At 42.9% G+C, this 12152-nt stretch overlaps 1 protein-coding gene across 1 annotated transcript in view; it reads left to right on the forward strand.

Moving 5' to 3' along the window:
- LOC109868636 (allograft inflammatory factor 1-like) overlaps positions 1 to 10158 on the forward strand; it is a 29438-nt gene extending 19280 nt beyond the window's left edge. Inside the window, exon 6 of the mRNA XM_020458335.2 lies at positions 9559 to 10158. Coding sequence (XP_020313924.1) covers positions 9559 to 9646 — 88 coding nt within the window. The 3' untranslated portion in view covers positions 9647 to 10158. The remainder of the gene's footprint in view (positions 1 to 9558) is intronic.
- The last annotated feature ends 1994 nt before the right edge of the window (positions 10159 to 12152 follow it).

Genomic DNA, 12152 nt, shown 5'->3' on the forward strand with positions numbered 1-12152 from the left:
TAGAGACAGCCGTGTATGCATTAATGAATCAATCACAGTCAATTTGACTTTTTACCAATCTAACTACAAAAACGACAATGGCAATCATTTATTTGAACTGTAAATCTCTATTGATAAACTGGGTAAATCAAAATGTTGCCTAGGTCTATTCACAATACACGTGAATGTGTATTATTCAAAAGGAGTGTGTGCATGCATTTGAGTTATTGAGCTTGTTTTAGCTGATTTCATTGGTCAACAGATTACAAACAATCCCTTCTATTTAGGACTTATTTTATTGGCAGCTGCTAGGAGAACAGTTTACTGTACTGATCAACAACCTTTGCATAGAAGTGTGCTCTGTCTCTTTTAGCTCCTTAGACTCGTGTGAATTGGCTTTTATGGATAGGGCTAAATTGATATGTTTCTTACGGAATAAATATACCTTGAGCAAGGCACTTAAACCTAATTGCTCCTCTAAGTCGGTCTGGATAAGAGTGTCTGCTAAATGACTCAAATGTGAAATGAAAGCATATGCATAACCATGGTAGGAATTTAAAGGGAACAGTTTGGATATTATGGAAAAGTATTTGACTAAAGGTGAGGACGCAACAGTTCACCTAACACAAGACTGAATCCAAACATTACACTGTTGATTTTATGTGCATTATCATTTACTGTACTTTTCGCCACATTTGCTGACAACGTAATCTGAAAATATCTGAATGCATTCAGTAACATGATAAGATTGTTGGAAATGTGGGGTAGATGCAACATAAGACAAACTTACACGTGTTTGAGTGCGAGGTCTAACTGGTGTTTCCAAGTGACATATCTCTCCAAAGTGTACACAGTTCCTAAGTCATTTCAGTGCACTATTTATTTATTTATTTATTTAACCTTTTATTTAACCAGGAAGTTTGACTCAAAGTTTTCAACTATATGTGGCTTTTTTTTCTTTCTTTTTTTTTTCTTTCCTAGCTGTGCTGTTGAAGAACTAGAGCAAGCACATGTAGTTTTGTTTGGAACACAGCCCTCCATGTCTGCCTTTACACAATTACTTCTGTTTACACATTCCAAAAACGGGCCATTATATATCACAATCTGGGTCAGGTGGGCATAATTTGAAACCTTGTTCTATTGCCAACATGACTAGCTAAATTATTGAATACAATCTTAGTGTTAGGCTTTCACAAGGCATTTCAGAGAGACAGATTGTAATTTTGGTGTTCATAGAATAGAGTCATGAGTGCATTCAGATGCGTGGTCTGTGTCAAATTTTCTTCACAATACAACAAATTCAGTCAGTCAGGGTTTTTCTGCCATTGTAATCGATTAATATATTATGATAACATGTTTTCTACATTTTTGGGATGGAAAAACGCATGAAGTATAAACTTAAATGACTAAAACAGATATAAAGTAAGTAAAAAAAGAGTGGATCTATATTTGTTTATAATATAATCTTAGAGAACTAACAATCACCAAAATAAAAGCTAGACAGTCAGGGAGAATTTAACATTTAAAAAAAACAATGGATTTAGCAGATATCATTTTGTTATGTTTGAGCAAACGAACACAGCATTATCCATAACAGAATATGTAGAATTGCAGGATATTAGCTTTAAAACTGCAAAATGTTCTCTCTGCTCCTTGGAGAAATTTGTAGAATTGTAGGAAATTGCTTTAAAATGTAAAACTTTCTCTACAGTGCCAAGATGGGGGGCCTCCTAAAATGTAGTTGCGCCGACAGCCAACCGCACTCATTGCCATGCCATCTGCCACGTCCACCACCTACATTTACATAACTATTCAGAGCCTTTACTCAGTACTTTGTTGAAGCAGCTTTGGCAGGAATTACAGCCTACAAGCTTGGCACACCTGTATTTGGGAGTTTCTCCCATTCTTCTCTGCAGATCCTCTCAAGCACTGTTAGGTTGGATGGGGAGCTTCGATGCCCAGTTTTTTTCAGGTCTCTCCAGAGATGTTCGATCGGGTTGAAGTCCGGAATCTGGCTGGGCCACTCAAGGACATTCAGAGACTTGTCCCGAAGCCACCCCTGCATTGTCTTGGCTGTGTGCTTAGTGTCGTTGCCCTGTTGGAAGGTGAACCTTCGCCCCAGGTCCTGAGCGCTCTGGAGCAGGTTTTCATTAAGGATCTCTGTACTTTGCTCCGTTCATCTTTCCCTCGACTAGTCTCCCAGTCCTTACTGCTGAAAAACATTCCCACAGCATGATGCTGCCATCCATGCTTCACCGTAGGGATGGTATTGGCCAGGTGATAGGAGGTGCCTACTTTCCTCCAGACGTGCCGCTTGGCATTCAGGCCAAAGAGTTGAATCTTGGTTTCATCAGACCAGAGAATCTTGTTTCACATGGTCTGAGAGTCTTAGGTGCCTTTTGGCAAACTCCAAGCAGGCTGTAATGTGCCTTTTACTGAGAAGTGGCTTCTGTCTGGCCACTCTACCATAAAGGCCTGATTTGGTGGAGTGTTACAGAGATGGTTGTTCTTCTAGAAGGTGCTCCCATCTCCACAGAGGAACTCTGTTAGAGTGACCATTGGGTTCTTGGTCACCTCCCTGACCAAGACCCTTCTTCCCCGACTGCTCAGTGGCTGGGCAGCCAGTTCTAGGAAGAGGCTTTCAAACTTCTTCCATAGACAGGTGTGTGCCTTTTCCAAATCATGTCCAATCAATTGAATTTACCACAGGTGGAGGAGAGGGTGATGAAGAAGTTGATTTGTTTTTGGTAGCCTACAGTCAAAGCTGGAAGCTACTGTTATCGTCTTGTATTGTAAATGTGGTCTAGAATGTATGAATATTGTTTTGAAAATAGTCATGCATGCTGTGTTGCATTATTCAAGTGTGTTAACGTTTGTGCAGCATGAGTGGGGAGCTAACAATGCAGTCCAGACAGCTCTAGCAATGAATGAGGAAGTAGAGCAGGCACTTTGCGTTATAAAGGGTCTGCTCTGATAGGCAGACTTGATCTTCTCAATCACTTGAGACACATTTTGACAGAAGTGTAGAACTTAACAAAACTTCTAGTACCGAACCAGCGTTAAATCGCCATGGTGGGAGGAGCATGAAACAAACAATGTTGACTACATTCCAAAACATCGACCCTGTAAAAGTTACTTTTCCGTTTTGTCACCAAATCCCCATACACTACCCACCATTGCGACCTGTACGCTCTGGTTGGCCCTCGCTTCATACTCGTCGCCAAACCCACTGGCTACAGGTTATCTACAAGTCTCTACTAGGTAAAGCCCCGCCTTATCTCAGCTCACTGATCACCATAGCAGCACACACTCGTAGCACGCACTCCAGCAGGTATATCTCACTTGTCACCCCCAAAGCCAATTCCTCCTTTGGTCGTCTTTCCTTCCAGTTCTCTGCTGCCCATGACTGGAACGAATTGCAAAAATCTCTGAAGCTGGAGACTCACATCTCCCTCACTAGCTTTAAGCACCAGCTGTCAGAGCAGCTTACAGATCACTGCACCTGTACATAGCCCATCTGTAAACAGCCCATCTATGTACCTACCTCATCCCCATACTGGTATCTATTTATTTATTTATTTTGCTCCTTTGCACCCCAGTATCTCTACCTGCACATTCATCTTCTGCCGATCTACTGTTCCAGTGTTTAATTGCTATATTGTAATTATTTCCTTAACTTACCTCATTTGCACTCACTGTATATCGACTTTTTGTTTTGTTTTGTTCTACTGTATTATTGACTGTATGTTTTGTTTATTCCTTGTGTAACTCAGTTGTATGTGTCGAATTGCTACGCTTTATCTTGGCCAGGTCGCAGTTGCAAATGAGAACTTGTTCTCAACTAGCCTACCTGGTTAAATAAAGGTAAAATAAATACAAATAAATACATTTGTAGGGGTCCAGATTTTGCAGCTCTTTCAGAACATCAGCTGACTGGATTTGGGAGAAGGAGAAATGGGGAAGGCTTGGGCGAGTTGCTGTGGGGGGTGCAGTGCTGTTGACCGGGGTAGGGGTAGCCAGGTGGAAAGCATGGCCAGCCGTAGAAAAATGCTTATTGAAATTCTCAATTATAGTGGACTTATCGGTAGTGACAGTGTTTCCTATCCTCAGTGCAGTGGGCAGCTGGGAGGAGGTGTTCTTATTCTCCAAGGAATAAGTGTCCCAGAACTTTTGATTTTGTGTTGCAGGAAGCACATTTCTGCTTGAAAAAGCTAGCCTTGGCTTTTCTAACTGCCTGTGTTATTGGTTTCTAGCTTCCCTGAAAAGTTGCATATCACGGGGGCTGTTCGATGCTAATGCAGAACGCCATAGGATGCTTTTTGTTGGTTAAGGGCAGTCAGGTCTGGAGAGAACCAGGGGCTATACCTGTTCCTGGTTCTAAATTTCTTGAATGGGTCATGCTTATTTAAGATGGTGAGGAAGGCAATTAAAAAAAATAACCAGGCATCCTCTACTGACGGGATGAGGTCAATATCCTTCCAGGATACCCGGGCCAGGTCGATTAGAAAGGCCTGCTCGCTGAAGTGTTTCAGGGAGCGTTTGACAGTGATGAGTGGAGGTCGTTTGACCGCTGATCCATTACGGATGCAGGCAATGTGGCAGTGATCGCTGAGATCTTGGTTGAAAACAGCAGAGGTGTATTTAGAGGGCAAGTTGGTTATGATGATATCTATGAGGGTGCCCATGTTTATGGCTTTGGGGTGGTACCTGGTAGGTTCATTGATAATTTGTGCGAGATTGGGGGCATCAAGCTTAGATTGTAGGATGGCTGGGGTGTTAAGCATGTTCCAGTTTAGGTCGCCTATCAGCACGAGCTCTGAAGATAGATGGGGGGCAATCAGTTCACATATGGTGTCCAGAGCACAGCTGGGGGCAGAGGGTGGTCTATAGCAGGTGGCAACAGTGAGAGACTTGTTTTTAGAGAGGTGGATTTTTTAAAGTAGAAGTTCAAATTGTTTGGGTACAGACCTGGATAGTAGGACAGAACTCTGCAGTAGATTGCAACACTGCCACCTTTGGCCGATTTCAGAATTTTTGTTGGTCTTCCTAAGCCATATATTCAGACACGGCTAGAACATCCGGGTTGGCAGATTGTGCTAAAGCAGTGAATAAAACAAGCTTAGGGACGAGGCTTCTAATGTTAACATGCATGAAACCAAGGCTATTACGGTTACAGAAGTCATAAAAAGAGAGCGCCTTGGGAATAGGAGTGGAGCTAGGCACTGCAGGGCCTGGATTCAGCTCTATATCACCAGAGGAACAGAGGAGGAGTAGGATAAGGGTACAGCTAAAAGCTATGAGAATTGGTCGTTTAGAACATCCGGAACAGAGAGTAAAAGGAGGTTTCTGGGGGAGATAAAATAGCTTCCAGGTATAATGTACAGACAAAGGTATGGTAGGATGTGAATACAGTGGAGGTAAACCTAGGTATTGAGTGATGAGAGAGATATTGTCTCTAGAAACATCATTGAAACCTGGTGATGTCATCGTATGTGTGGGTGGTGGAACTGAAAGGTTGGATAAGGTATAATGAGCAGGGCTAGAGGCTCGACAGTGAAATAAGCCAATAAACACTAACCAGAACAGCAATGGACAAGGCATATTGACATTAAGGAGAGTGATCATAAGGGTCCAGTTAGTAGTGAGGTTGGTTGGGGTAACGGCGATTCAGGCAGCTAGCCGGGCCATCGGTAGCAAGCTAGTGTTGGACGGTGTTCTGTTTTTAGCCACTTCGTGCGTTTCCGTTAGTAGATTAGTGGGGTTCCGTGTGGTAGAGGGGATCAATCCAATTGGCAAAATAGATATAGTTATAGTGACCCAAGAAAAATGGTCAGAGAGACCTATTCAAATAGCAGCCGATAAGACAGCTAACGATTAGCGGGCCGCAGATGGCCGTTCAGGTAACGTCGCGACGGAGGAGCCAGTTGGATAACTCCCTCGTGCAGATAACGTCGGTAGTACAGTCGTGAAGGCCCTGTGGTGCTCCGCATAGGCAGTAAAACGGGTCCGGATAGGTGATTGTAGCCCAGGAGTGGTTGATGGAACTCTTCAGCTGGCTAGCTCAAGAATAATTTAAGTTTGCTCCGGGACCGACGTAAGCCAATCCTTCCGCAGTAGGAGTGAGGTCCCTGTCCTAATTGAACTAGATGGTGTAATTATCCATGTTCACCTCCTGATGAACATCTTGCCGGAAGGGAGGGGCGAGGACGGTTCAGAAAGTTATAGCCTAATAAGTTGGCCTATTTATTCTGACTGATATATTAGACATGTTTGAGTGTTTATTATATAGCGGGGAAGTCACTGAATTCCATACTATTGCGTTATTCAAGGGGACTAAACAGATGTTGACCTTGAATCTCGCTCTCTCTCATGTGATGTGCAGTTGTCCGCCTTCCTCTCCATTAAGAGTGAATTAGATAGGGCCTCATTCACTGCCCTAAGAGAGAAAGACAAATGTTGCTAAACTCTATTCTCCGAGTGATTTGAGAAAAGCACCCCACCCTTCTCAAAAACCTTTATCCCGCTCCAGCCTTTAATGCATGCATCTGATTGGACATTGTCCAAGTTAGCCACAGCGATCTACAACATCTCTTGTTTTATTATATTATGTAGTTTCTCCTGGGACTGAGAGAGAGATCAGAAAGCTGAGAGAGTGAGTGAGGGATCTGCAGGCAGAAAACAGGAGTTATTATATGGTTAGTAAATTGTTATTCACAGATTGTTTGTTTGTTTTTTTCCCCCAGGCCTATTTTCCAAGTCCAGTCCTATTGTTTCTTGGGTTGGCCGTTTGAGTGCCAGAGTAAACTAACCACACATTTGGCCGCACACGTACGGACACAGACACACAGCATATTATTTATATCCTGTAGTTAGTTACACAGACATTAACATAAATGTTTCTCACATTTTGGTTTACATTCCAAGTGTATTTCGACACCCAGGTGAGAAATAGCACAAGCGGTGAACTCCCTGTCCGGCCAAACCCTCCCCTAACCCGGACGACGCTGGGCCAATTGTGCACTGCCCCATGGGTCTCCCGGTCGCGGCCGGCTGCGACAGAGCCTGGAATCGAACCAGGATCTCTAGTGGCACAGCGATGGAACACTGCATCACTCGGCATGTAAAAAGTGTCATGCTTTGTAAGAAGAATGATTTCCTTAATAATCCTGTTTACATGGACACATCTGAAATCAAGCTACTGATGGGACTTTTGATAAATGCAGAAAATCACCAATTAGAATGAACGTTCTACCACCGTGACCATGGTATTTTTGCGAATACTATTTAATTCGGAGTTCGGACTTATAACATTTATGTGAACTATAAGATGTATATTTTCAGTTTTTCCAAACACACTTCACTGGCACTAAAGAGGGAGGCTCGCTGGGCTGGTGCTGACACATGCTCAGATCAAATACACTGCTGGAAACGCTGTTTAAGGTACACACGTGTCCTAATGATTGCTCAGAAAACCAGGTGTTTTAATTGACGTATGCTTACTTTGATTTTTAACTACACACCAATTAAGATAAGCAGAGTAAGGTGTTTACGAGACTTGCATAATCTGCCTATTGCCATAATCAGTTTAATATCGAATTTTTACTGCGCATGTAACATACTCATTGGTAGAGGAAGATACAGACAAGACTGGTGAAACATTCCTCTTCACAGCACCAGAGGACGGAATGATGTATCTATTCTGTTTACTTCTAACTTGAAGATCAAGGGATTATCTGAAGAATATTGATAGCGAGGTATTTGTCCATATCAGTTAACTAGTGATTATTACCATAGCATTGTGTAGTTATCCTAGTTATTATGGATAAAAGGTTAGATCTATAGAGTTTGATCATGGAGTAAGTAGTTGATCGGTAACTGTGTATGGTTCTGTGTTGTCCTCAGAGTGAATCTTAGTTCAGGTCAGTGTGATAGGCTTTCCAGGGTTATCGTGTGAACCACCACACAGTGAGATGAGGAATCCCTCTTTCCTCATGGAGCCCAGCCAGCCAATTAGATAATCCCGGCTATATTAGTGGAACCGGTGTGGCTGTGCCTGACAACTGAGGCTGCTTTGTCAGAAGGGAATTTAGAGGCATAGTGGGTGTTCGCGAGAGGGTCGGCCTGAGCAAGGCTTTGCAGAATGACTTATCTACAATACAAATCTTACATCCCAAATCACTACTCATTACATAATTTAAGATGAGCAATCCCCTCAAACACACTGATCCAGTAGCCACTGTCAGGCAGATACAGCTGGAGGTAGCTGATTGAGCCATCCACTGAAACCCTGGGTAACATAGTCAGGAAAAGAATGGGCTGTGGTTGCCAGGGAGCCGTGAACCAGCATTCAGGTTGCCGTGGCAGCGGTTTGGTCTCCATAGGGATCAGCGCACATTATGAGCTTATAGGAGCTTTGCTGAGGTTAACCAAAAAAGGAATGTAAAGATGCCTGCTCGCCCTGAATAGAACCTGTCAGCTCTCTCTCTCTCGTTTTCTGTGTGCATCTCTCCCTTGCTCTCTCCCTTCGTCCCTGGTTCCCTCCTTCATTCTCTCAATGCCTTTCATGGTCTCAATCTTTTTTGGGATTTGGACTCCTGCCTCTCATATTCCCCTATTATTTCTCTTTCTGTTTTGTGCCTCTTCCCTCTCTCTCTACTCTATTTAGATCAGTGTGTCAGGTTGGTGACATAAGCCCCTTGTTAAACTCAGCAGGGTGTCCTGTTCTGATCGCCTTCTCTGACCTGGCCGCTCGTTAGGGACTGTGTCGTTAGTGACTGGGGGTGTCCAAATACCCATACTACAGTGTACTACATACTTAAACTGAATACTAATTTCTGCGTTTGAGCTACCACTCATCTTTTCCGACTCAGGTGTTTGACAACAGCTGATAATCAGATAAATTGAAGCGCTGTACCAAAATGAACGAATGACGGGAGTCAACGCAATCGTGCATTAGATTACCTATTTGGAGTACAGATTTATAAATTTCACATACTATAAAACATATGCCACTAGTATGGGTATTCGGCCATGGCCACTGTCTTCGTTAGTGTGGGACACTGAGTGGACACTGCAAGGCAACCATCTTAAATCCTGCCCAGCTCTCAGCTCCCATGCACCGTGAAGAATAGAGGCAGTCTAGGCAGGGTTGCCAACCATGTTCCCCAAACCCCATCCCTCGGTGCATGGCCCAAATCCTGCTATAGCCTATATGCATACACAGGCATATGTTCATTTGCTCTCTCTCTCTTTCTCTCACTCACTCGTGCGTGCACACATGCACACTTTCCCAACGCCACATATCCAGTAACCCTTCAAGCTAACTGTAAACATGGATCTAAAAGTGCTTAGTGTGTTTGTCTGGGAATGTATGTTTCATGCTTGTGTGAGTGCTGCTTAAAAACACCCTCTACTCTCTGTTCTACAGCTGGACACCCCCATTGACAATGTTGTGCAATGTACTTTTAGAAAAGCACCTACCCTTAGCTCTGGGAGACTGAGTTTGTTTTGCAGTCTGCCACTGACCTCTCTCTCTCTCTCTCTCACCCTCTCTCTCACTCTCTCTCTTTTTTTCTGCAGGGTGATGATTTTCGAGGACAAGGCTAACGGGGCCATCTGTAAGCCTGATGGTCCTCCACCCAAACGGGACATAGCCAGCCTGCCATAGACCCAGGACATCCTGAGCCACTAGACTATATCACCATTCTAGGACCCTACCAAGGCCCCTGCCCTCAGCCAGGGACGTGTACATAGCCTTATCAACTCCCCACCTCAGGATGTGCACACGTCCCAGAAGGGGTGGGGGGTTCTTCTCCTCTGTTCAAAACATGTGGGGAGATAAAAGAGAAGGAAAATATATATATATATATATATATTTGCTGTGAAGACGAGGCAGATTAGCTTTTTTAAGACCAGTACATACATGTATATATCTTTATTGATGATGAGAAAATAAGTATTTTTAATTAGTGTGAGCACTTGAAACCCCTTGGCGATAACCGTGTAATTTGAGTCGTTTTGTGAATATGAGCAATGTGTTGTTTGCTGGGATCAAACTAACAGAGGTGACAATTTTGTGATATCCTCAGTATGTACAGTGGGACAAAAAAGTATTTAGTCAGCCACCAATTGTGCAAGTTCTCCCACTTAAAAGGATGAGGCCTGTAATTTTCATCGTAGGTACACTTCAACTATGACAGACAAAATGAGAAAAAAAATCCAGAAAATCACATTGTAGGATTTTTAATGAATTTATTTGCACATTATGGTGGAAAATAAGTATTTGGTCAATAACAAAAGTTGATGTCAATACTTTGTCATTGCCAACAAAGGGTATATAACAGAGGTCAAACGTTTTCTCTAAGTCTTCACAAGGTTTTCACAAACTGTTACTGGTATTTTGGCCCATTCCTCCATGCAGATCTCCTTTAGAGCAGTGATGTTTTGGGGCTGTTGCTGGGCAACACGGACTTTCAACTCCCTCCAAAGATTTTCTATTGGGTTGAGATCTGGAGACTGGCTAGGCCACTCCAGGACCTTCAAATGCTTCTTACGAAGCCACTCCTTCATTGCCCGGGCGGTGTGTTTGGGATCATTGTCATGCTGAAAGACCCAGCCACGTTTAATCTTCAATGCCCTTGCTGATGAAAGGAGGTTTTCACTCAAAATCTCACGATACATGGCCCCATTCATACTTTCCTTTACATGGATCAGTGGTCCTGGTCCCTTTGCAGAAAAACAGCCCCAAAGCACAATGTTTCCACCTCCATGCTTCACAGTAGGTATGGTGTTCTTTGGATGCAACTCAGCATTCTTTGTCCTCCAAACACGACGAGTTGAGTTTTTACCAAAAAGTTATATTTTGGTTTCATCTGACCATATGACATTCTCCCAATCTTCTTCAGGATCATCCAAATGCTCGCTAGCAAACTTCAAACGGGCCTGGACATGTACTGGCTTAAGCAGGGGGACACGTCTGGCACTGCAGGATTTGAGTCCCTGACGGCGTAGTGTGTTACTGATGGTAGGCTTTGTTACTTTGGTCCCAGCTCTCTGCAGGTCATTCACTAGGTCCCCCCGTGTGGTTCTGGGATTTTTGCTCACCGTTCTTGTGATCATTTTGACCCCACGGGGTGAGATCTTGCGTGGAGCCCCAGATCGAGGGAGATTATCAGGAGTCTTGTATGTCTTCCATTTCCTAATAATTGCTCCCACAGTTGATTTCTTCAAACCAAGCTCTTTACCTATTGCAGATTCAGTCTTCCCAGCCTGGTGCAAGTCTACAATTTTGTTTCTGGTGTCCTTTGACAGCTCTTTGGTCTTGGCCATAGTGGAGTTTGGAGTGTGACTGTTTGAGGTTGTGGACAGGTGTCTTTTATACTAATAACAAGTTCAAACAGGTGCCATTAATACAGGTAACGAGTGGAGAACAGAGGAGCTTCTTAAAGAAGAAGTTAGAGGTCTTTGAGAGCCAGAAATCTTGCTTGTTTGTAGGTGACCAAATACTTATTTTCCACCATAATTTGCAAATAAATTCATTAAAAATCCTACAATGTGATTATCTGGAATTTTTTTCTCTCATTTTGTCTGTCATAGTTGAAGTGTACCTATGATGAAAATTACAGGCCTCTCTCATATTTTTAATTGGGAGAACTTGCACAATTGGTGGCTGACTAAATACTTTTTTGCCCCACTGTATGTGCAAGTGTAATGTGTTGATGCAAAGATTGTGTGTCAACAACTCATCCGTTATGAAGAGGTCTGCGTGTCTGGATACTAGTGAATTTATCAGTGGTCCTGTTATATCATGATTTCAATATAGTATTAATTGTTTTACAGATGTAATCAATTCGGTATAGTTGTAGTCAGTGATGCAGTGTAGGGTAAACGCCATTTACACAACTTTTGAAAAAAAATTAAATAAAGGAATAGGAAGCGTTACTTTTTTCACTGTGACCGGCAATAAGTTTACACACCTATTTTTTTACTGGTTGTGTTTAGAGGGTTTGTAAGGGAAAATTGCTTGAACAGTTATTAGGGAAACTAACCCAAGTCATTCAGATATTATTTTACCTCTCCCTCATTTTACTCCCCCCACCAAATGATCTAGTTCCTCTTTTAGATTTGATATTTTTAATCGTGTGAAAGTACCATGCTGGTTATGAAGCACAAGG

Source organism: Oncorhynchus kisutch, linkage group LG23 (genome assembly GCF_002021735.2).
Source record: "Oncorhynchus kisutch isolate 150728-3 linkage group LG23, Okis_V2, whole genome shotgun sequence".
NCBI classification, from domain to species: domain Eukaryota; kingdom Metazoa; phylum Chordata; class Actinopteri; order Salmoniformes; family Salmonidae; genus Oncorhynchus; species Oncorhynchus kisutch.